Below are 26,099 nucleotides of genomic sequence, written 5' to 3'. Positions count from 1 at the left end.
CCTGAGCTTTTTGATCAAGTTGCTACCCCCTCTTACGGTGTCATGTGCTATACTCTAGAATGCAGAGAAAAAGATTAGTTCTGTGGGTGGAGTTGTAACCACACAGCTAAAGTTGTAATCAAGGTGTAATATAGTACTGCCCAGTTGCTGTGCAGTGCATCATTTCAGAGAGGCTAGAAAGCATATGAGCAGTGGATACTCTCTCTTCACTTGATGTTCTAAGTTAATAGCAAGTGTAGGTTTCCTTAAAGATGAAATGCCTGTGTTAAGAGTCTTGCAGGGTAGATTAAACATCTTTTATTTACAGTTCTCTTAACCTTACTTGTATAGGCATTTTGAACGAAGAGCATATCCAAAAGTTTCTGGAGAAGTCATTCTGTATGTACTCTTCAGTGATTTTTGATGAAACACTTAGGGACTAAATGAAATTAACACAAGTTTGTTTTTAAAGGGGAAGCCAGCTTTAGGTATGTTTTTAATTATTGTTGCTAATAGTACATATGGTAATACTTGAAGGGAACAGTTGTGCTGTTTCAGAAGCTTTAAAGAGGAAGTTATTCTCTGGCAGTAAGATGTCTCTGATCAGTGGATAACTTGCTGTAGCGGAGGTGGGGCTTTTGTCGGAGCGCTAAGGAAGGACTGTGGCTCGTTCCCTGGGAGCTGGACCTTCCTCTGTGCAAATTTTCAGAAATTGGGATTGTAAGTCTCTCCCCTCTGGTGGACAAATGACCATCTCTCTCCCTTTCTGGAAAAGAGTTTTGAACAATAAAGCTGTATACCACACTAAGCTTAGGCTTTGTTTTTCAATGTTTGTTTGGCTTTTAACGTGTTTCTGGTAGTATATTATGAAAATAGTAGCATGGAAAATCTTCAACTGGATGATTCTTTGAGAAGAGAAAATTGTTGGTCTCTGAGAAATTACAAAATTCCTTCCCTGGTTTCCCTTCTCATCCTTCCCATGTAAAGTCTCCACCCACAGGTATTATAAACTATGTATTTTCACTCACTATAGAATTATAGTAGTACTTTTGAACCAGTGTAAATAGTGACCCCCCACCCCTTTTTGTGGGGGGGGGGCGGGGGGTCAAACTCACTATATCCTGGTGTGCTAATACAGGTTACTGCTAGCACAGTCTCATGATCATGTAAACAACTCGGACTGCAACTTTTTTGTAGAAGGGGTAGTCTCCTTATTGAGACTGTTGGGGTTTTTTTTGGCTTGTGCTGCTTTGTTAACCTTTACTGCACTCCAGATGTATGACACCTGGAAAGTGGTGATCTGAGGGAGGTGAAACTGTCTGGGTAGGGGCTGTAAATGTGTCTTTGGTAGCTGAGGGAGACTGACTAGGAAAGCATGTTTTATTTAGAGGACCAGGGAGATGTGCTGGTTGATGGTGCAAGGCAAGGTGGAATCCAAAAGTTAGTTGACAGGAAGAGTTCGGGCACACGTCTGAGGAATAGCAGGAGGTTTTGACTGTGTGGAGGAAGAAATCAGGAGAATTTACAGAAAGATCAAACCTCGTGGTGGTTGAAGTAAGATTGTCAGCAGCTGTAAATAAGTATACTTTGCACTGCTTTGTTAATGAGGTGCAGTCACTGGGGAAAGTTATGCATGAATGTTCTTCCTAGAGAGGCTGAATCAATGGTGGTAATAAAAAGCAGAGATTCTCAGAAATCTAACTCCCAATTAACTTGACATACTGCTGTATTTTTCATACTGCCATTAAATTCTCTTCATCCCAGTGTAAAAATAGACTCTAAACTGTTTAAAATGTTCAAGGATCTTACATATAAAACCTCAAAGTGCAATACGTCTGCACTGTGGCATTGAATACATTTCTAGCTGTATAGTGTTTTAGAATTTCCATCACCTACCTTGTTCCATTCCTTTACTTGCTTCTGATGCTTTACTTGAAGGCCTGAATAGAACAGGGAGAGCTTATAAAGCCATAAAAAAAGAAACAGCAGGCATTTTGTGTGAGCTGCTGTATGCAGCAATGGCTTAAAGGGTTCTTTGGTGCCTGTAAACCTTGGCACTGCTCCACTTCCATAACTTTGTACCCAAGAATGGAATCTCTCCTACCTAGCAACATTTTCAATTCAAGCTCTAGCTGACAAGCTTCAATCACAAAACCAACATTTTTACCACTGACATTTTTAAACTTAATTCCATTCTTAATTTCTATTCTAAATTCTCTGCCTTTTCTGCATGAAAAGTTTCCTTCCAAAAAACAGTCCGACTTGGTGAGTTAATTTCTTTAAAGAACAATTGAATAATACAAACAAAACAGCTCCTAGGTCTACAGGCATAGTCAGCAACAGATGTACAGAACATATTACACACTGAAGATCTGTAGCCCAGGCTCACCTCTGGTAGTAAAAGGCGTATCTCTTCCCCAGCATGTCATTTATGTGTTACTGATGACTGTGAGCAACGATGAGAAAAAACAACTTTCAGGATTTAGAAGCAGAATAATCCTTTGCCCCCAAGTAAATGATCTGGATTTGGGGGAGTTTTGAAATAGGAACATGTACAATTTCAAATATCTCTTGCAGAGTTTCATATAGTACCTTGCCAAAGCATGAAAAAGTTGCAAAACCTATTAAGCTTTTTTTAAAAAACAAAACAAAAAACTCTGCTCAATATGAAAACGTGTTTTCTCCATCTTAATTAGCGTGGAGTGAGCTAAATTCAAACTGAATGTTTTGGGGCAGTTGTGAAAAGCCTGACTAAGTGTGAGTTCTTTTTGTGTGCTATTTTAGGCCCCAATCCTGCAAACGTACACAAATGGGCACAAAAGTAACTTCATCTGTGAGCCGTCTGCCTTCAATGGAGCTACCCAAATGCATAAATATTAAGCACCTGCGTAAGTGTTTGCAGGCCTGGGCTTTTGTTTCTAATACAGAATCAGCCTCTGTGGTAATATTTCAATACTTCTGTTCTTGGCAATATTTCTGCCAGGACTAGAAGTAGAGAAGCACCTGAAATCAGGAGGAAGAGAGAAAAATTGTTCTCTCAAGATTTGCAGCTTAAGTTTGCAGACATCAGCGCTTTAGGTAAGTTTCAGAAAATCGTTCAAAACTTGAATCCTTCTCCTACAATGAACATGAACTCCTAACCTTTTGACAAATTCCTGATCCTACCAATATTAAAGCAGACTTTACCTGAACTTGTTCACTTCTTCCCTTGTTTCTGTCCAAGGGGCATGGGAAGGCTTCATTGTATCATGGACTGCACTTTCTTTTGGCGTATTTTGCCGATAATTCAGCAAGTCCCTGCTAGTCATTTCTGAGCGAATCAAATTTGATACAAACTCTTTCTCTGAAACACCAAAAACCGTCAAAAATAATTTCTTTGAATGAGGTTGCTTTAAAAAGAAATTGAGGAAAATGGAAATGCTACATTAAATCTGAATTGTATGTAAATATTCACGGCTTCATTTTTGTATAGTTCATGAGTGCTAGACTGTTTTTATTAACAAACTATAATTGTTGGATTTTTCAGTTTAAAAAAAGCTGGAAAGGAATTTCCAGTTAAACAATAACAGTAGTTGCTCTAACAATATTAACCACAGGCTTCTATTGTATATCCAACTTTGCCCATCCTCTTCTCCCTACAGTGTTAGTCATATCTGCCTCCAAATTGGTTGGGTAACATTTTTTTACAAAAACGAAGTGAGCAGAAATGTTTAGTACAGTTGAAAAACTATACCACTTGCGATTTTGTTTCTTTAAACCCATAGCTTACTGACATCCCCTTTCCGTGAGGTGTAGGCTGTGATATACCAAAGTGGGGGTGGGGAGAGAGACACTCTTTCTCTCCCAATAGCCTTTGGACATCATGCTCCTTCAACTTGAATTTGGAACATCACTAGGGATCACTGACTCTGATGAGATGAGTGTAGCATGCCTTTTGGAGATCTAACTTTCTCGGGATATATCTGGAAATGTAAACTAATGCCTGAGGAGGCTCATTAATTAAATTTTCTACCAAAAAGTTTGCACCTCTGGTTTAGGCCTATGTCTAGCTAGCAGCCCTAGCCAAGTTCCCTGAGTGGATGCTTCCAGGTAAGAAGTCCCTAAAAGCAGAATTAAATCAATTTATAGCAGGGTTGGCTAAATAAATAAGTTGGGTGATATGATCATCCAGGGGCAGTGTAACTACCCATAAGTAGGTAATAACACATGACTGGTAGTCATTGTGCTGGCATAACTGTGTGCATTAAGCAGGTGCGGAGGCTAAAGCCAAAGAATGAGTGCTTTGAGCACTTGTGAATTGGTACTGTAGCAGTTTAATATAAAAACCACTTTCCTGTGATGGTTTTTTTTCTTTGAGCAGTGTGTTTCAGGGGCCTTTCCAATTTACGGATCAACTTCTACTGCCATTATTGAGATATGATCCTTCTTATGAAAGATGTACCTTTCAAAAAGAATAATTCAACCAAGGCTGCTGTAGGAAGGGCATATTGTCAATTATACCTGTAGGGAACCAGCGTGGCTTCCCTCTGAACCTGAGGGTAAAGCGCCGCTCTGTCAACCTGAGTGCCAAGCTCACTCCACCCCCCGGAAGGGCAGGGGTGGGTCACGAAGTACAAAGGGCGGGGCCCTTAGCTCAGTCAGGGCAGCACCAGGGAGGGAGACAGACGCAGATCGCAGGCTGCTCCCTTCCAACCCTGCTGCCACGCCAGGGGAGGCCCAGGACCAGGGGAAACATAACCTGCAGGAAAGACTGGGGCTACCAGGACTGCCAGCAGCTGAGTTCCCCGAGGAACTGGAGGAGCCTGAGCCAGAGGGAGAGCTGGAGCTGCCAGCAGCTGACTACTTGGCCGACGTGCCTCGGGACCAAAACCCAGACAGCGCTACAGCCTTTTGCCGGCACTCCCCTGCCTGAGGGGTGCTACAGCTTTTTGCTGGCGGGGGTCCCCCCCCCCGCCTGAGGGGTGCTACAGCCTTTTGCCGGCACTTCCCTGCCTGAGGGGCGCGCTACCGACTCTGGCTTGCACTCTCCCCACCACTAATTCCCCGGCACCAGACGCGTGACTCAGGCCGGCCAATGACGCCGTAGCTCCCCACCGCCCCCTAGAGGCTCGGTGGGCCAGCCGACAAGGATCACAATAACCTAGTAATCAAAACTACTACCCCTAGTCCAACCACACTTGACCAGATTCTGCCCTCATTTTCATCTTTGCAGTCTCATAAATTCAATTCAGTGGGCACTCCAAAGGTATTACATGAGTGTAAGGGAATGCAGAAAATGGCCTTGTGATTAACTGGGGAAATGTGTATGCATGACTCAGTTTCCCTATTCAATTTTGTATTGCTTACTGAATGCATAGAGCTAAATCAAATGAGGCTGTAAAGGGGTTGTTGCAGAACTGAACAGGAGAAGTGAAACAATGACACAAATAAGACAGTCTCTCACATACCCAGCTTCAAGGGCGTGAAAATAACAATGACTGGACTACCGGTTAGTGGAGAATTTGCCTGGCTGGCTCAATTCAAGCTAGGATGTTTTACTCTTCCCAAGGCTAAGCCTCAGATCAAAAGACCCTCACTGGTTAAAAAAGTTCCCCTGGCAGAAAAGTTTTTTTGGGGAGGTGAGCTGATGGAAGCTGGCTGGGATATATCAGTGGAAAAGCTGGGAGGACACACTCCGAGCCAGAGGGAGAAGGCCGCAAGCAGGTTAGGGTGTTTTTCCCATGAAAGAGATGGGAAGTAAGCCAGACACACCTCCACTATGGATAGAGTGGCTAAGCTTAAGGAAGAGAAAATAGATGTAGGTCTTTGTTATTTTAAATCTGTTTCTCTAAGCACTGGGTACCTTTTAGGCAAAAGAAATGATGCTCTGTTTTGAAGAAGCTGTGTCTGTCTCATTGCAAATGTGTGCTGTTTTATGCTCCCAAAGAGAAATCCTTGCAGAGTGTAACCCCAGTTGGACTTGCTGAATTAGTCACAGTTAGAAACCAGGGAGCTGTAACCCAAGTCCTGGTCTGAGAGTGTGTGGATTGTGGAGTTCCATCCACAAGCTGTAAAGACCTGACACCTGTGGGGTTGCATTTGGTGAGACTGTGAGAAAGGACAGTAGTGCAGCTAGATAGGTAACTGTGACAGGTCTACTATTATTTTAACAAACATGCACATTTTACCTCTTATACTTGCCCTTGACAGCCACTCTTGGATCTCTGCAAGGGAGTCTGTCTGTAGAATGTCACGGAGTTTTTCCAAGACCTGGAAGAAGGGCAATACAATAATGACTTAAAAGGGGATGCAAATATGCCAGATAGATTTACAGTAGGGCAGTCAAATGATTAAAAAAAAATAATTGGGAGATTTAAAAAAGTCTACATTAATTGCAGTTTTAATCACACTGTTGTTAATAAGAATACCAATTTACAAGTCCACTCAGTCCTACTTTTTTCAGCAAATCGCTAAGACAAACAAATTTACATGTACGGGAGATACCACCCATTCTTTCTTTATAGTATCACCTGAAAGTGAGAACNTTTTTTCTTTTTTTACAGTGCAAATATTTATAATTAAAATAATATAAAGTGAGCACTGTACGCTTTGTATTCTGTGTTGTAACTGAAATCAATATATTTGAAAATGTAGAAAAGCATCCAAAAATATTTATAATACATTTAAATTGGTATTCTGTTGTTTAAAAGTGTGATTAACACTGTGATTAATCACAATTATTTTTAATCTAGTTAATTGTGTGTTAAGTGTTAACTGCAAGTAGTTGACAGCCCTACTTTTATAGCACTAAACTGTTACAATTTTTGCCTGTTTCAGTTAAGCCCCAATTTTGTGAAATTGTGTGCAAAATTTTACAGTTGTACAAACTGCCCAGAATGAAATTGCCTTTAAAAAAAAAAATCAGTTTTGTTTCACCCTAGACAACAGCCATTCATACCGTGCAATGAGGGGAGCACCATGTATGCAGCACTGCAGGGGACCTGGAGCTTTGGGGAGTATGCCATGTACACGGCATTGCAGAGAGCACTGATTGCAGCTCAGGTAACTACTACTCTGCTCTGTCCATTTCTAAAATTTCCAATAGGAGTACTGTATGAGGCTTCCAGTTTGGCAGGGGCAGCTCCCTAGGAACTCCCAAAATAACTTCTGAATACAAATTAACAGGTCAGCTAGATACAGGCTGCAAGAACTGAAACCTCCATGCTCCCCCTTCTGGGAAATGGAAACCTAATACAAAAGGTTACCACTTACTTTTATTTCCTGATCCAGATAGTTTGGAACATAGTTTATATTCTCTCTGACTTCTGGCTTGTAATGCATAAAACGGGCTGGAGAAGAGGGACGGGTAAGAGAAGAAGGATGGATCTCGTGGCCAACTGCAGTCAGAGGACGAGCTGGTTGTTTTTTCAAAGGATCTTCCTAAGTAGAAAGTAAGGTATGAAAGGATTCAGCAGATACCAGTTACACAATTAAAGGCTAAATGAAGACGTACCCAATCTTGTGTCCCTAGAAGCCAATGATTATTTTACCATTGGCTTCAATGGGAGTAGAAACCATCACTAAAACTGTTAGAGATTCCATGCAACAGGGCCCAAAAAAGGAGAAATACACTTAATAATTTAGTCTCCAATCACTGGTCACAATAGGTGCAGTGCCCCAATATGCCCAGATGTTGGTGCCATAGACCCAGATCCACAGAGGAACTTTGTTGAGTTAGTTTAGGCACCTACAGGGTTAGGAGGCAGCCAAGCAGGGATTTTGTGGATCACAAAGGTACATAAAATTGGGACTTCGGTGCCTAAAACTGAGGTTTAGACACCTAAAGAGCTTTGTGGATCTGGGTCATAATCCTTAAATCTGGATTTTTCATATTTAAAAAAAAAATCTCTGTGGATGTGAGTCATTGTAGGCAAAGGTTTGCCTTCAAACCCGTTATGGGAGTTATAAACTCCGGGAAAAGCAGGGAGTTGGAAAAACACTTTATGCAAACTGGTGACAGGGGATCAGGACTCCTGGGTTCTGTTCCCAGCTCTGACACTATATAGTGTTGGGTGAGTCACTTAATTTCTCTGTACCTCAGTTTACCAATCAGTGGAAAAAAATGGGTATAATATTGCACTTAACAGGATGCTGTGTTTGTAAAATGCTTTGAGGATGTTAGAAGAAAGGTGCTCTAAGTGCAAAGTATAACTAATTGAATTGTTAACTATAGCAGATTACTGAGCATGGCTATAAAAGAAAAACTGACCTCTTGTATATAATGCAGCACATGCTCAGACTCTTAATTAGTTTAAATTATTGACATAAAATGCTGAAGAATGAAAAGTTAGACAATGTTTATATATTAGAAATGAAACCACATCATTTCAAAGCTCCCTCCTCTACTTGCTTGATGTTTATGATCACTCATTTTAGGTCCTTGTAATATTTTAAAGGCCGCAGTCTGTGTTGCACAGTTGCTCTCCCTGGCAGTATGAGAGCTATGAGTGGATGTACAGTACCAAGGTGCTGAGGCATAGGGCTGCTATGAATAACTGCAAATCTCTCTTTACCTTTCTCGGTAAAGCAAGGGAGTCTCTTGACCTTTTAGAGAAATCAGCCATTTCTCCTCTTCCAGGCTCTGGAAATTAATACAGAAATGTGTTTTCAGTTAGTTTATGTTGAAATCAAGTCAAAAAAATTTAATTTTAACAGTCTGTGGGGTTATGCAAAATCGCGGCTACTCACGTGAACTTGGTCGCGATGGACCTTTCCCAACGTGTGGATAAGCCTGGAGGCTTAGTGTAGTGCTGCTAGGAGATGGCGTGCCCATGCCTTGCCCAGTTAGCCCATGTTGCTGATCGTATTCTCGCTGTGGGATTAGGATTTTGCTGGCAGCCTGGTATGGTCTTGAAAAACTCCCTGCATCTCTCACAACACAGACAGGTGCATTATTTAACCCTGGAGGAGAGGAGAACACAGATGCAAACTTTATCACCATAAACAATCCTCTGCAGATCATCTCAGGGATAGGGCCTCTGTTGGATGGGTGGAGGCTGCAGCTATCAAAGCTCATTGATTTTTGTGTGGAGTGAATTTAGTGCCTGTGAAAAGGAGAATGTATACAGTACCAGAATATGTGCTGCACAGAAAGGAGAATGCCAGCGTCTCCGTGACTCTTATGCTAATCCAGTAGGCCTTAATCATGACTCTGGGTCCTCTGCTTGGCCCCTCGCAACCTGCTCTGGCCAAGACCAAGAAGGTATGTGCACAGCCCTTGTAGGGAGTGGACACTTCATGTCCTTTGAGAAATGACCCTTTTAGCTAACGCTTGAAGAGAGATGCTTTGACAAGTTCTGCATCCAGCTCTTTCTAGGTGGAGAAAGGAGGTTTTTTTATTTATATTGCTTGATAATGCTGGCAGGATTGACAGGTTCTGTGCAAGTTTCCTCTGCATCTCAAATAGTTCTGTGTGTTGCTCTGGGCTTCTCTTAGCAGGCCACTCTTGGGGCTTGTCTGCATGGGAAAGTTAGTGCACAGTAAGCTAGGGTGTGAATTTAAAGCACACTAAAAGAGTGCTCTTGCGTGGCTTAGCTTAATGTACTCCTAAAGCGTTACGCTACTGTGCATGAAGGTGAGAAATGTGTGTCCACACTGTGAGCTGGTGCAGGGAGCTAGTGTGCACTGGGTATTCCACACGAGCTACTGCAGACTTTTTCCTTCATGTAGACAAGGCCTTACAACCCACTGAGATTTGCTCTAGTTTCCCTTACGTTTTTAAGTTGGTATGAAACCAAAACCCCAAGTGTAGCCCTTCGAGGCCATGCCTGGGTAAACAGAAACCACCTGTTATAGCTTCCCCCAAAACAGACAAAATTAAATCAACAGGTTTTCCACCATTCTGCTTGTGACCATACAAATACCAAGTCTCTGCTTATGTAGCTAAAGGAGCCGCTGCTAGCACAGCTGGCAGAGGGAACTAACTATTAAACATTTGAATAATAGATATGATTTGTTCCAGTAGAGGGCAGAGGAACATAGATGCTGGCCTGTTTATTACAGCAAATGGTAATAGTCACCTGGTAATCAAGTGATGACAATGTCCTAACTGCTTTCCTTCCCCCCCCCCCCCCCCCCCCCCCCCGGGGACAGCTGTCCGATAGAGCAATTCAAATTTACTTAACAGGGGTTAATAGATAGAAAATGTTAATAGACAGCTAAGTATTAACCATGGGCCTGCCTGCAGGCCTCCTCTTCTTGGATAAGGGGTGCAACAGTTACAGCGTAAGGCTTTCTAATTTTTGTCTTTCAGATGCCATCGGGCACATGTGTTTTGCTTTTATAAACTTATTTTAATAACTTGTGTGTCCTGCTTATCTCTGTGCAGATTCAGAGAGTTCAGGGCCAGAAGGGCCATTAGATCATCTAGTCTGGCCTCCTGTATATCACAGGCCATTACATTTCACCCGGTTATCCCTGCATTGAACTCAGTAACTTGTGTTTGGCTAAATCATATCTTCTAGAAAGGTATCCAGTCTTGATCTGAAGATAACAAGAGATGGAGACAGTGCCACTTTCCTTGGAGGTGTGTTCCAATGGTTAATCACTGTCACTCTTAAAAAAAATTGTGCCTAATTTGTTGTTTGAATTTGTCTGGCATCAACTTCCAGTCATTGGTTCTTGTTATGTCTTTCTCAGCTAGATTAAAAAGCTCTTTAGTGCCTGGTATTTTCTCCCTGTGAAGGTACTTATACACTGTAATCTAATCACCTTGCAGTCTGTTTTTTGATGAACTAAACAGAGGAGCTCTTTAAGTCTTTCCCCTTTAAGCATTTTCTCTGGTCTTCAAATCATTTTTGTGGCTCTTTTCTTCACCCGCTCCAATTTTTCAACATCCTTTTTAAAAGGTGGTTACCGTAACTGTATGCATTATTTCATATCAGTCTCGCCAATGCCATAATAACCTTCCCACTACCCTGTTTATACAACCCAGGACTGCATTAGCCTTTCTTGCACAGCATTGCCCTGGGAGCTCATTGTGAGTTACATGTTCACTGTGACCACTAAATCCTTTTCAGAGTCACTGTTTTCCAGGATACAGGCCCCCATTCCGAAGGGCTGGTCTACATTCCTTGTTCTTAGGTGTATAACTTTGCATCTGGCTGTATTAAAACACATTTTGTTTGAATGGTCTCAGCTTCCCAACCAACCTAAATCACTGTCTGGCTGCTCTATCCTCATTGTTGTTGACTGTTCCCCAATCTTTGTGTCATCCACAAATATTATCAGGAGTGATTTTATATTTACTTTCAGATCGTTGATGAAAATGATGAGTAGTATCAGTCCTAGTACAGAACCCTGCTAGAAACACCTGCATTCAATTATGATTCCCTATTGACAACTACTTTTTGAGATCTGTTGGTTAGCCAGACCTTAATCAATTTAACATGTGCTTTATTGATATTGTATAGTGCTAATTTTTTAATCAGAATGTTCTGATTAAAGTCAATGTATCTTACATCTATGCAATTACCATTATCAACCAAACTTGTAACCTCATCAAATGAAATAAGGTTTGCTTGACAAGGCCTATTTGCCATAAAACCATGTTGGTTTGCATTAATTATATTCTTTATCAGTTGACTCCCATATCATGGTTCTATTATTATGCCCAGGATTGATGTCAGGTTAACCATCCTATAGTTACTTGGGCCATCCCATTTGCACTTTTTGAATATTGGCACAGCGTTAGTACTCTTCCAGTCTTCTGGAATTTCCCCAGTATTCCAATATTTATTAAAAATTAACATCAGTGGACCAGTTATCTCCTCAGCCAACTGGGATGTTTTTGGCCAAGTTATTCAGCCCTTCTGATTTTAAAATGTTTATCCTTAGTAGCTGTGGTCTAACATCCTTTTCATTTGCTATTAGACTGGAAAGCACTTCCTCATCAGCATCATGTGAGTACATCATCCTGCTTCTTTCCAAAAACAACAGAAATGTTTATTGAATGCTTCCACTTTTTCTGCATAATTAGCAACAATTTTACTATCTTCATCTAGTAATGGGCCTACACTGGTGTGTCTCACTGGGTTCTAGATAGGACCAGTTTGAAGGGGAGGGCCCGGGAGGTGGGGATGATTGGAGAGTGAGCACATCCCACAGTTACCCTTCAGCCTTGCCTTCTGTCCTGGGGAGAGCTGGGCCTGGCCCTGCAGGAGAGGGGCCCCGCTGTGAGGTGAGTGCAGGACCTCCCTCCACTCTGTACTGGACGGGGGTTGTGGTGCTAGGGCAGAGGGCGCAGCTATGCAGGGGTCAGTGCCCCCTCAGCACAGGTAGGAGGAAGAAGTGGCCATGAAGGAGGAGGAGGACACTGGCCTATCATTTTGGACCTCCCCCCGCCCCATGAATTTGGACCCTGGATGTGTTGCAAAAGAGGACAAAATGCAGTTGGTGGGTGTGACATAGAGACCCATTTGTGGTTTACTACTTTGTGTTAGCAGCTCTTCTCAGGCCTGACATACTCACTACACTTAGCACACTGTTATTATCTGTATCTAAAAGGTAGCATGTCAGATACCAATGGAAAACTAATAACTCACTGATCATTAATATTCTTGCAAGATGTCTGCACAGGGTGTGTACAAAGAGTTATGAATATGTGCTAGAATTATGTTCTTAAAATGTGTTTGGCAAGCCATCCTTAAGTCCAGTCTGGCCTAGACAAAGGAATGTGTATTTGTCTGTCTGTCCAGCCTGGGCATCAGGCAGAGACAATGACAGTCCGTCTACATATATAAGGTAAACAAAGCTATCCAGTGAGAGAGAAGACATCATGGCATTTACTCCCCAGCAAGAGAGAGAAATTTTCTCTTGGCAATAAAGTCTGGGTCTGAACCTCTAATAAGTAATTGAATTAACCGATTGTATTATAGAAGAGTATCAGGTAAGACCTCTGATGAAAGCTAATGACATACTGGTGATTAATATTCTGAAATGTATATATTAACACTATATGAGGAAATATGGATACTCAGTGATCTCATGCTTTAATGTCTGTGACCAAACACAGGGAGAAACAGCTGCCTTCCTTCCTGTCTGGGAGAAATCCTATCTACCCGTCTCCAATGAAATTAAGCAAGGTGTGATCAATAACAGGGGAAGCCTCATTTTATACAACTCAGCAGAGTGATGGGAAGTCCACAGGAAGAGAAGAACAGCATGAGGTCATCCTGAGCCTTGGAACAAAACAGTAAGTTTGGGAAGATATATGGAAAGAGGAGAAGTCATCTTGGCATCTATTACTGGACAGACACAAGGAGCCAGAGCTTTTGCAAGCTGAGAAAGATAGTCCTTCAACCATGGGGTGTCTCCGGGAATGGAAGAGTGGTAAGGACCTTGAACAAAGATTGTAGCTTATTAAGTTAGGTCTCAGCCATTAGAATGTGTATTTTTACTTTTCTTTGTAACCCTTTCTAACTTCATTCCTTCTACTTGGTATCACTTAACCCTGTGCCCTTTTGTTAATAAATGTGTTTTATCTTTCCAATAAACCAACTCAGTGCTGTGTTTAAGTGTGTATTTATCCCAGTAAAATTAATCATAGAATATCAGGGTTGGAGGTCATCTAGTCCAACCCCGGGCTCAAAGCAGGACCAATCCCCAGACAGATTTTTGCCCCAGATCCCTAAATGGCCCCCTCAAGGATTAAACTCTCAACCCTCGGTTTAGCAGGCCAATGCTCAAACCACTGAGCTATTCCTCCCCCCCAATAAGCTGCAATATGCTTTTGTCTCTTTAAAGGAGTAAACAAACCTTATTATTTCTCTGAGTGTTTCAAAAGAAGGCTGGACCCCTCAGGTGAGACAGTTTGGGGGAAATTCAGGACTGGGAATGTGGGTTCACCGCTGCATAAGGTAATGGGGAGATCAAGACCACCCTAGTCTTATTGTCGTCCTCCTGTGTGTCCCTAATGAAGCTGATCCCCCAATCTTTTAAACACTTACATGCATGCTGCAAAGTTGACTTCACTGGGACTATGCGTGTGATTAAAGTTGAATAAGTCTGTAATTATTTGCAGGATCGGAGCCTTATAAATGTAGGGCTTCAGAGCAGTTCCATTATAACTCCATGTGTTAAACTTACAGCATTCCAAAATGTGTCTTTTGGGCTGAAATTTTCCATGTTTGTTCCCTGACAGAAGGTGACTGTCAGGTAAATGTAGGCGCAGGTCCCTTCAGCTAGGTTTTTAATAATCAAAGGATGAAAAATATTTTTTCATAGTAAAAAATAAATTAAAAAAGTAAGCACACTTTTTATCAAGGTTACAGCAAAAACAATGGATTTATTTTGTGGAGAACTGGGAACTTCTGATTTATTTTCTTATGAAAAATGTGTGACTGTTTTCCTTCCCCCCACTTCCGCCTTTGTATGGTTACCTCCCAAGTGTGAATGGATTGTTTTGTTGTTGTTTTTTTCTTGAAACCAGACAAGTAAAGACAAAACTAGACAAATGACTGTGGGGAAATCATCTAGCATGAATGAACTATCAGGAATTAAAATCACTGAGGTTAATTTATTGCAAATCTCTAGACAGATAAACATGTGTGGAGAAGTAACACACCCTGAGGGGAATTGCATCTACTGATTTGACCAGGTTTAAGAGGCCTACCAAACAAAGAACTGAGAACTGTATAAAATGACCAGCCTGATATAAAGGAGGTTTCACTCTCACTTGATGCAAGAACTAATAGGACACTGTGACCTAGAAGGACAAACATGGCCAAAGGGTTTAAAGGATTTGGAAACCTACCAGGATTCTGTGTGGTTGATAGGTGTTACTTGGTAGTGGGCATGTAAGCGGTTTATTGTTTTATAGTATGTTTTCTGTGTCATCCTTTTCTTCTGAATACATACTTAGCTTTCTGAAGACTGGATGGTTCCTGGTTAACCCTATCATTGCCCCTGAGTGAGAACAGAATGGCTGTTGCTGTACTAAACTCAAACTTACTGAAGCGATCACAGTGAATTGCAGGAGGAATTGGAGTGTAACCCTTCTGCCCATCTAAGTTGGCAGCAACAAGGGCCGGGTTCTGTATCTAGGGGTTCCGTTTCAATAACACAATGCAAAACCGGCTCGAGCCCCCACCCAGTGACCTGGGACAATTACATACCACCCCCTGGGCGCCTCTAAGAGGCAATACTTCCCCTCTCGCAAGCACGGAGTCTGAGTGTAACAGAAAATGTTTAATAACATGAGGTAAACAACATCAGCATTAAATTGGAAAAACACCAGAACTAGAGTTCTTAGACCAAACCATGAGCGAAGACCCACCCCAGCAAATTGGGCCGTGTCCTCTCCCATTGGTTCTTGAAACCAGCGACCCAAGAATCACCAAAGTCCCAAAAATCCACCAATCCCAAAGTCTCTTGGGTCCAGCAACCCAAGAATCACAAAAGTCCCAAAAGTCCGACAACCCCCCAAAGTCTCTGTCCATGATCAGTGCAGCCCCAGAGTTCAAAGGGGGGGGGGTGAGCAGGGTGTTAAGGGGCACCTTACGTGATCCGAGGCCAACTGGCTGCTTCTCCGTGGGGTTCCACCGCAGCCTTCACCACGAACTGCTCCATTCCGCCCGCAGTCCCACTCCTGCCGTCCCACGAACTGCTCTGGCAGCTGCTCCGCTCCGCTCACCGACCTGTGAGCTGCGCCGCTCCGCTCCGCTCACCGACCTGTGAGCTGCGCCGCTCCGCTCCGCTCACCGACCTGTGAGCCGAGCCGCGCCGCTCCGCTCACCGACCTGTGAGCCGCTCCGTTCCGCTCCAGCCGTCCCTTGGGCCGCTCCCACAAGGCTCTGCTCTGCTAGCTGCTCCTCCAGCCGCTCCGCTCACCGACCTGTGAGCCGCTCCGCTCCGCTCACCCCCGCTAAGCTAAGTTAGCTTAGCAATATAGCTTCAGGCTCCCCCACTAGTTAACACAGCCTCAGTGATCTCAGCTCTTAAATAGCTTTAGCTCTTTTGTGATTTCAGCTCTTAGTGATTTCAGCTAGTAGTAGGGGAGCCCCAGTGCTGGTGCACTATTGGCCCAAAGTAAACTCAGCTCAGCAGTCTGTAACTAGACTCCTAAGGGAATCAAAGTTAGCTCGGACATTCAACAGTGGAGAGAGGAGGAGGGGCAATTGGTGTTTCAGGCCCACAAAAGGGACCCACACCCCCAGGTACCAATACCTGCCCCCAACCTCTCTCAATTCACTGGGTTTTGTAACCCATGCCCCTTGACAAGCAAATGCTACCTAGGTAATGGTGAATGACTCACTCAGTCCTTCTATCATACAACAGTTCCACTGGCCTTGATTCACAGAATCAGGGTAACAAAACTTTATTCTTCCTGCCCCAATAACAGAGAAACTGGGGATCCCACACCAGCCAAAGTAACCACTTTGAGTTGCTGTGGTTTCATGCCAGGCGAGTGGGTGTGCCTATGCAAACAAGATCAGCCCCTGGAGTTCTTTTCCACACTCGCCATAATTCACCACCAGATGTCAGGGTAGAGCTCATCCTGACTCTGCTTACAGGAGCATGCACTATTAATTCGCCCCAATCCTTTAGGTGCTGACTATGCACAAGAGAAGAACAGGACGGGTTTCATTTTCTAGAAACTGGATGCCTGTGCTGCTGGCAACACCATTGCACTTTTCAATAACAGGGACGTCTATGAAAAAATTGCACAGGGGAAAGGAGTATGACAGGGATCAGCAGCAGTGCTGCGCAAAAGCAAAGGAACAGTGGCAGGCACCACAAATAGACTCAGAAATACTGATTAAAACAAACAAACCTCAGAATATATTTAAAATACAATTTGCGGTATGTGTGCATCATATATGGGGGGGAAATCCTCCTCCTGGTGTGAATTTTAAGAATGCTGTTGTGACTAATGTGAGAGTGCCCTGTAATAATTATGGATCTATGAAAAGTTGATATCTGTGTCTTGAGCGCTTGGGGATGGGCTGAGCGCCATCTTTAAATTTAAACATTAAAAGGAAAAAACCATGCAGATGCTTACCCGAGGTCACTTCCCCTTCAGCGGGCTCGTCTGTACTCAGCTGGTGGGATTGACTAGATTGTGGTGGCGTCTCAAATAGGTCATGGCTGGAACCTCCCACCGCATCTCCCTCTTCCTTCCCGTTCATGGCAGGTGTGTCTGTCTCAAGCTCCTGAGAGGTATCCAGAGTGGTCTGCAGGATGCAGGTGGGGTCTCCGCTAAGTATGGCATGCTGCTCATAAAAGTGGCAGGTCTGCGGCTCAGCACCAAATCAATTGTTGCCCTCCCTGGCATTGTGGTATGCCTGCCACAGGTCCTTGGCTTTGCACTACTACTTATCCCTGTCACACCCCTTTCTCTGAATCCCCAGTGCAATTTTTTCATACATGTCCATGTGTCTATGGCTGGTTCATAGCTGTGCTTGCACAGCCTCTTCTCCCCACAGGCCCAGGAGATCCAATATCTCCTGCCTAATCCAGGTAGGAGCGTGTCTAGTGCCTGCAGCCAGCATAGTCATTGGGCAGCTGCACACCAGGGAGAGCTGCTAGTTGTGCTCACCAAGGTAGGTAAAGATATTTCAAAAATACATGGTGGGGCTAAAAAGGGGGTTGTGGTTGCTGGGTTTCATGTCGCCTGGGCAGTGGAGTTTATAATTGTGACCAGAGCGGTCACTGTCACAGGGAATGGGGCATTGTTAGACAGCTGTTGGAGGACTTTTAAGGTAGACACAGGTCTACCTTTGCACTGTGTTAACCTCAGTGCATTGACCATGGTTCCGTGCCGTTTGGGAAGGTGGTTTTAATTTGTTACCGTAATGGTGCGCTTAGGTCAGCCATAGACAAATTTTGTGTGGGGACACTGATGATGGCAGACCAGTCCATGCTAAGGCCCCTAGGCCTCAACTGAACACTGACAAATACATTGCTGAAGCCAATTTGGCTCACCTGTGTGATAGTATTGTTAAAATAGGTTTTGAAGTTATAAAATGTGTTGTGTTGGACTTTATGGAATGCTTATAAGTTGCTGCATGCACTAATATCACTTATAATATCCGTATCCAGTGGTGAGCTGGAGCCGGTTCGCGCGAACCTGTTGTTAAATTTAGAAGCCAGTTTAGAACTCGTTGTTAAAGGGGTGGGCAAACTCAGGCCTGCGGGCCACATCCAGCCCATGGGCCACATCCAGCCTACAGGACTGTCCTGTCCGGCCCGCCTGAGCTCCCGGCTGGGGAGGCTCCCCCGGCCTCTCCTCCGCCTTCCCCCCCTCTCACAGAACCCGGCACCAGCGCTTTGGACCGCTCCTGGGCAGCTCTGCAGCTCCTGCCGCTTTGAACAGCATGGTAAGGAGGTAGGGCTGCGAGCTCCAGCAGGCCGCGCGGCATCCATACACGCTGCCCTGAGCAGCATGGTAAGGGGGCTGGGAAGAGGGGTTGGATAAGGGGCAGGGAGCGGTTGGCGGGGGCGGAGGTTCGGGGGGGGTTGGGTAGGCATGGGAGTTCCGGGGTCTGTCGGGATGGTGGTGGATATGGTCGGGGCAGTTGGATCAGGGAGCGGGGTGAGTTGGGTAGGGGGTGGGGCCCTGAGGGGCGGTTAGGGTTGGGGGTCTCGGGCTTGTACTCACTGGGCAGCGCTTAATAACTGGTTCCCTACCCGGTTGGCGGCGGCACTTCAGCAGCATGTCGTTCACTCGCTCCGGGTCTTCGGTGGCACTGAAGGACCCGCTGCCAAAAACCCGGAGCAAGTGAGGGACCCGCTGCCGAAGACCCGGTAGGGAACCAGTTATTAACATTCTGGCAGCTCGTCACTGTCTGTATCCCATGTTATAAGGTAAAGTTTGTGTTTGCTCTGTATTGGTAAAGCTTCTCTCCTGACTGGTGATTTATAAAGTGTGAAATACTAGTTTGACACAGAAGAAGTTATCTCCTGCCTAATGAAAGAAGGCCCATCAACACCGGACAAACCACATCGGAACATTAGAGGACCAAAGACTTTGTTGATTGCTTCTCTTCCTGAAACCTCCCATGAAGAGGAAATATGCAACTGAATTCCTCCCAACTGCTGAACTTGCAACTTGAAGCAGAAGGGGGAAAGGAATAAAAGGTGCTAACAAGGAGAAACTGTATCTTTCATGCTGCTTGGACCCTGAGGAACAAGAATGATAAAGCATAAGCAAAAGATCCCCAGTGCTGGGCCTGTGTTAGCACTAAAGAACATATAGTGCTTGCCTATTATAGTAGCTTCTATTACCTGGGAGTAACCTAAATATTGCTGTGAACTTTCACCAAAGCACGCTCACCAGGGGTCAAAATAGATTGGAATACCCCTGGGGACTGTCTGTGACTCCATGTTAAGGCTGTTATAGTGCCTGAGGAGTTCACACTGGGTAATTGGTTGGTGAAATCTGAGTAAGGAACTCACAACCAATTTGGGGTTTGTGCCCTGTTCCCTAACAGTCTGCCCTGTGCTTGATACTCATGCTCTTGAGCCACTCCCAGGACTGCTGGACAGACGCATGCACAAATAGGTCAACACAAGGTGACTTATGTCAACCTAACTTCGTAGTGTAGACCAGGTCAAAGGCAATCTTTTATTCTGTCAAAAGCCTCCATTCCAGATACATAATAGGTAACACTATTGCTTGTATCTTTCAAAACCAGATTGGAGCTGCTTTACCCTTCATTCCTCACTGCAAAGGGTACATAAGCCAAGTGCTCCATAATTACTACCTCCAGTCCTACATCCACTAATCTTAATGTTTCTCTAATAACCAATTAGAGACTGTTTTTTGTTCCCCTTACTCACAATATATCTTTGGCAAAAAGCACCTGGCCATGTGTGACCATTTCCCGCCCCAATACCACCAACACAGTGTATTTATACAGAAATTACAGACAGGTGGGAAGTTTGATACTGAATTCTAAACTGAATATCCAGATAGCTCCATCAGTCACAGTCAACCTTTCCCAGGACCCTGCATCATGACCACCACTATATTTCTGGTGGAGGGGGACTCCCTCCAGAGCCCAGCAAATGGTAAGGACTGTAAACAAAACCCCCAGAAACAGCTGCCTCTGAACTTTAAGGAAGTTTTGTATCTGGACCCAAGTTTTGCAGCACAGGGCCATTTTGTTAATTTGCTAAGTGACATGGAGCCCTTCCTTTCTCAGGGCCTTTGGGGGCTTCCCTCCTTGTATCTGCTGATTCAGGAAAGAAAGGAGTAGGAATGATAATCACACCCAGGGCTCATGTGGCAGTGTGTAGCACACTATCTCTAGACCATTGAGCTGGCATTACAAACTGTATTGAAACGTATGGCTGCTATTGGGGAAGGGTGAGAGTTATTTAAGTGATGGCAGGTAGCTATGACATGTTGGTAGTTGTATAAGGGGATTTTTTTCTCAATATGCTGTGCAGGGCTGTGCCAAATACAAGGTGGGAGAAGATGGGCTTCCTAAGGCTATGTATACACTATCCTACGGATCGACAATCCGGGGTTGATTTAGCGGGTCCACCAAATCGACTGCAGATCACTCCCCAGTCGACCCCAGTACTCCACCCTGCACGAGAACAGTAAGGTAAGTCAACGGGCAAGTGCCTCCCGTCGACCCTGCATAGTGGACCCTGCAGTAAGTCGACCTAAGCCATGTCGACTCCAGCCACGTTATTCATGTAGCTGGAGTTGCGTAGTTTAGGTCAACTTACCGCTGTAGTGTAGACATAGCCTAAGTGTGATTTCTCAGAGCCTACGTCTCACCTTGTTCCACGGTAATCATGTTACATCCAGACTATTGCTAGTGGATGCTCGCAGCTGTCATTTATTGTTGCCTGCTCATTTATATTTGAATTGTGCTTGGTAACTGTTTTTTAAAAAATGAAGTAGTTTGTAATGTTTTCTTCTTCAGAGAGAATGGAAAAACAGAATAGGAAGGAGAAATTGGTGCAAACTCTGCTGTCAATTTCAATGTTGTAAATTTGCCTTGTACCGAACACAATGGAATTAACTCCAGATTTACACATGTATAACTGAGAGCAGAAATTGGCCCTTAGTCTGTACATGCAGGTCTATTTACAGGAGATGCCTTTTAATTTTTGTTCTCTCAATGGAGCTGTAGCATCGAATGTTCAAAGTCAGAGTAGGTCTTCACTGCACAGTGAGGGTATGTCTATGCTGCGCAAAAAAACCCAAAAAACTGATGGGCTCTCAGGGCTTGCGCTATGGGGCTCAAAATAGCAGTATAGATGTTGTGGTGTTACTGTGGCTTTAAGGGAATGAATAGAATCTTCAGGGTGTGGGAGCTGACAGCTGGAGGAGGTGGTCTGGCAAATTCTCACTGCTTTTTCCAGATTTAGATCTGGCTCGTCTAACAGTCTCTTTCTTACACTGATAACGTTTATACCCATTACAATATGATCTCCTATCATTGATTGCGATAAAGCCAAAGGAAACCTTTTCAAAGATTTATAGAAAGCTATTTAGAAAATTCTGTTATATATATATAAAATATGCAAATACATTTGTGCTAAAAAAAATCATTACAAGAAGTGAGATTGGTGTTACTGTGGTTTTAAGAGAGTGACTAGAATTTCCAAGGTGTGGGAGCTGACAGGTGTGGGAGGAGGCTGTGGGTTTTAGGTTAGACATTAGGCTGACCTGAGCTAAGATGCTCTGTGTATATATTAACTATGTATCTAATAAAGACTTGTTAAATTACTAGCTATGAATTATTAGTAAGGCTAGCGGATTACTTGAATAGAAAACAACACAGTCATTTCTGCTCCGGCTGGAGCCCATGCTCTGAAACCTGGTGAGGAGGGAGGGTCTCAGAGTCCATGGTCCAGCCTAACCGGAATATCTACACTGTTGTTTTTAGCCCCATTGCGCAAGCCTGAGTAAGATGACCCAGGCTATGAGACTCACTGCTGTGTTTTGTGGGGGAGGGTGTTCTTTTGTTATTGCAGTGTAGACATACCCTGACTGTCACGCCAGTTAGCCCAGCCTGGGTTTGAGCATCCCCACTGGTAAGCCATACTTGAATTACTGCATCCTCACTGGTGCTGCACCCCCACAATGTGTGTGTCACTAGGACTTCTGGGGCAAATCCCATGGTTCTTTGTACTGAGATGCTCTAGGATTGTTTCCCAGTCAGTTGCGAAGAGAACTTGTCTGTCTTGCGCGGATTGGGGGGAGGGAGGGAGAGAAGGCACTGGAGTACTGTCAGTTCTCAAGTGATTTATCCTGCATATTCACTGCAAAACTGGTGGGTTCCATCAGTTAAAGTGGATCCTGGGCTCTAATCTGTATCCTGCCTCGCTGAGTAAACTAACCCTGGATTATAGCACCTAAGACTCTGGGTAAAAGGTTTTTCTGTGTGGACAGTAGAGGGGTTTGGACTAAAACCCAGGTAAGAGCCAGGGTTAACTTTACAATGAAGACTTAGCCATTTCCATATATTAGGGTATCTGGAGGAAGGAATCACAGGATTTTGAACATGAGACCTCAATGCCTTTGTACCAGTGCTATGAACATGCAGTGGTACATTGCTGTCCAGCAGGGGGTAGTGGGGCCTAGATGGTTTTGCCCTATTAAAATGAAGCAATTTCGTTTATAGGGACAATGGGAGATAGGCATCTAATTGTCATTTGTGCCTTTGAAAATCTCTCCCTTAAGTTAAACTTTAATTTACAACTTGTTAAAGTGGGTAACTTTCTAAATGGGAAGCAGGTGCCTAGAATGTCAGTTGTGGCTCAGCAGTTTAGTACCCTGTTAATTGATGACAGACTCTCACTGTAAACAAGGCTAACTTTTGAAAGGCAAATTATATAAAAATGACATCTTTTTACTCAACCAGTTGCTCCCGGTGTGTGTTCAAAAATGGTCAGAAAATCATGTGAGGGAGCATTGCAACATTTAAAAAAAAATTCCATTTGTGCTGAAATTTTCTGACCAGCTCAAATTCAGAGTCGCACCATACCATCCTCTTGATCGTAGGGATTTTAAAAAACAAAAGCTATCTCGTGTTTGTTGTATTGTCTCTCGAGTACTATAGAAGAATGAGTTAGGTTCCAATATGGTTCATGAATTATTATCCACAGATTTGATAATTAAGTTCCAACTGCAAGGCCAAATTCTAAATGCCAGGCCCGCAAACCCAGTCTGAGACTTTTTTAGATTATCTGACTTTCAGTCTTTCAGTATCTCCTTAGCTCTCCATCTCCTTTCCTCTCATTCTGGTACCTAGAGTTATACTTTGGATACGTTTTTTCTTGTGAAACTGGAAACTAACATGTGAAGGGTTTTTTGTGTGTGCTGCTGAGTAATTTTTTTTTTTTTTTTTAAAGAAAGACCTAAAACACACATTTCTTTTCAGGAGAATCAGGCTGGATGTGCAACCTGGTTATGTGTCTCTAGGAGGATGCTTTACCTTGAATATGGCAGACTGTCCTGGAATGTGGGATGTGTCTGGAGAGAAAATAAGTTCCACTTGCTCTTCCAAAAGGAGAATCGCTCAGACTTCTCTGTGTTATTACTTTGTAGTTGAACTCAGGCTCAGGCTGTTGTTTGAAATTGATATTCATGATGTAACTTTGCTATTCTCCCCACAGCAACTCTTGGGGTAGTGGGTCCTGACAGTGTCTCATCAGCAGCGGCCAAATGCTGGAAGTACAGAATAACAATAGTCATGGACACGAAGGGAGCAGAACACTTGAATTGCTACTTGTTTTTCTTGTGACTGTTTTACATTTTGTTACTGTCTCTTCAATATTCCTTCTGGGGCAGCCTTAAGCAGGCACAGGCTCAGTAGGAGACTTTCTAAGGCTCCACTTCTAGGGGATGGCATAATAGTCTTGGGACCACTTTGGTCAGTGTAGTGAGGCGGTATGGCTCCCCGCCGCCCCGGAGGGGGAAGAGCCCATCCGGAGGCCGGAGTGGGCGGAGCTAGGGAGCTCTGAGCCCGCTCCTCAGAGGGTCAGGCGGCGACCCTGAAGTCTAAAAGCTCGCCCTCACAGCTCAGTCAGGCCCCAGCCGCCGGAGAGACCAGACGTCTCCAGCATAGCTCGTGACTGGGAAGAGCCCACGGCCCAAGGCAGCCGCCAGGACTGGCCGGGCCTGCCCAGCGCCCGCTATCCGGAGGACCCGCCGGACCGGCCGAGCAATCCCTGCCCTGACGAACCCATGGCCTTGGATCCCCCAGAGGCCGACACCAGGACCCAGGTAGGCCCCAAGGGGGAGTGTGGAAGTAGCCCGGGGGCAGCCGACCCCAGTCTGGCTGCAGCGCTGCCAGAGCCTATATCAGTGTGTTGTGGCCAAAATCCCCACTGATTAAGCAGCGAGTCTTCTGCCGCTGCTAGGGCCCCGGGCTGGGACGCAGTGGAGTGGGAGGGCCTGCGTCCCCCTGCCCCTTCTGTGGGTGGCAGTCTCCCCCTCTCCCAGGCCTTTTGAGGCTTGGGCCCGCTATTGTTGCTCAGCCCTGACTGAGGGCCTGAGCTCCTGACTCAGCGTTTGTTGCCCCGCCCTGACCTAAGGCCTGGGCTTAAATACTTTGTGCTATTGTTGCTCAGCCCTGACTGAGGGCCTGAGCTCCTGACACAGTCTTATCACCCGCCCTGAGCAGGGCCAGGCTTACCGTGTTCTTCTAGCTACAGCAAGAGCTGCTGAGGGAGACCCACGGCTGGACAAGTTTCCCCAGCGCACCGGTGTGTAGTGAGCCAGTGTGGCTCCCCGCTGCCCCGGAGAGGGTCGAGCCCCAGCAAACTCTTGTACAGTCAGTTACCGCCAGCCAGCCCTGAACTACTGCTTCTACACATGCAAAGTCTCTGCCCACATGGTCCACTATCCATTGCTGCACACAACTGAGCAGAAACAGGGACACCTCTTTGTAGGAGGAAATGACAGAAAGGGGAGATTGGATTTGTTGTTGAGTTGTGTGGGAAGAAGAGGGCAGGCAGTAATGGGTGAGGAAGAGGTGGGGCAGAAATGCCACCTTAGGATTTTGATATATTTATTAATATAATACTAGATGGTATTGTGATTGGATTGTAAAATACCATTCTACAGCTTGCTGTTGCCTAAAACTCAGATAGTGTAGTAGATATATTTACGACTCACTACCTAGCTTTAGATATCTTTGACTTACTACTTTCAACTTGTTTCTCCCGCCCCCCTCCCCCATAATAATATTCTCACACTATCTGTCTCAGCCCTGAATTTATCACCTTGGATAGGATATATTTGAGGCTACCAGTTCTAATGCAGCATCCTAAGAATATTTGAATTGTTGTATGCCATCTCAGGTTTTTATGATGTAAATATATTCTCACTTGTACCTCTTTCAATATGTATCAAAAGTAATTATTTTTCCCATGTGTGTGTGTGTTGCCAGAGAAGTAAAACATGGGAGTTTTTCTGTTCAGCCACACTTGCTTGGCTGACCTTTACTAATTTCTCTTTTGTAGATTTCCAAGTCGTTTTGCATGACATTGAAAATTCATAAGAAAAGATGAAAGCTTTTGTACCCTTTCAGAAGTCAGATGTAACAGTCTCACCACCTGATTTCAAATTTGGGGTTTCTCTGGAACCAACATGACTATTTAATTATTTTCCTTTATTACTGGTGTCAAAGTTCCTTCCCCACTCTGAACTTTAGGGTACAGATGTAGGGACCTGCATGAAAATCTCTAAGCTTCTCTACCAGCTTAGATCTGCATTTGCTGCCACCACTCCCAATGTGCTAAGTCCCTTCCCTGGGTAGCCTTGAGAGACTCTTCCACCAATTCCCTGGTGAACAATGATCCAAAACCCCTTGGATCGTAAAACAAGGAGGAATTAATCATTCCCGTCCAATTCCTAGTGAGTCCAGATTAATCCCCTTGGATCTTAGAACAAGGAAAAATCAATCAGCTTCTTAAAAAGAACAGGAGTACTTGTGGCACCTTAGAGACTAACAAATTTATTAGAGCATAAGCTTTCGTGGGCTACAACCCACTTCTTCGGATGCATATCATATGCATATCATATGCATCCGAAGAAGTGGGTTGTAGCCCACGAAAGCTTATGCTCTAATAAATTTGTTAGTCTCTAAGGTGCCACAAGTACTCCTGTTCTT

The 26,099-nt window shown here is 44.3% G+C and overlaps 1 protein-coding gene and 1 long non-coding RNA gene across 2 annotated transcripts in view; one reads left to right on the top strand and one right to left on the bottom strand.

The window, feature by feature from the left end:
* Window positions 1-554: 554 nt before the first annotated feature.
* C5H4orf17 (chromosome 5 C4orf17 homolog) overlaps window positions 555-26,099 on the bottom strand; it is a 25,969-nt gene continuing 424 nt past the window's right edge. Inside the window, exons 2-9 of the mRNA XM_034772051.1 lie at window positions 23,418-23,650; window positions 8,707-8,919; window positions 8,532-8,599; window positions 7,231-7,398; window positions 6,147-6,228; window positions 3,166-3,322; window positions 1,876-1,919; window positions 555-745 (exon numbers count right to left, since the gene is read on the bottom strand). Of these exons, the coding sequence (XP_034627942.1) occupies window positions 555-745; window positions 1,876-1,919; window positions 3,166-3,322; window positions 6,147-6,228; window positions 7,231-7,398; window positions 8,532-8,599; window positions 8,707-8,919; window positions 23,418-23,571 (1,077 nt within the window). The 5' untranslated portion in view covers window positions 23,572-23,650. The remainder of the gene's footprint in view (window positions 746-1,875; window positions 1,920-3,165; window positions 3,323-6,146; window positions 6,229-7,230; window positions 7,399-8,531; window positions 8,600-8,706; window positions 8,920-23,417; window positions 23,651-26,099) is intronic.
* On the top strand, window positions 10,124-13,470 carry LOC117878105. Its single transcript, XR_004645887.1, has 4 exons — window positions 10,124-10,242; window positions 10,482-10,543; window positions 11,890-11,918; window positions 13,031-13,470. It is a non-coding gene; the product is annotated as an uncharacterized LOC117878105 (long non-coding RNA).

Source organism: Trachemys scripta, chromosome 5, assembly GCF_013100865.1.
Source record: "Trachemys scripta elegans isolate TJP31775 chromosome 5, CAS_Tse_1.0, whole genome shotgun sequence".
Lineage (NCBI taxonomy): Eukaryota > Metazoa > Chordata > Testudines > Emydidae > Trachemys > Trachemys scripta.
The sequence above is the reverse complement of the archived record's forward strand: the minus strand, read 5'-3'. Positions and strand labels throughout refer to the sequence as shown.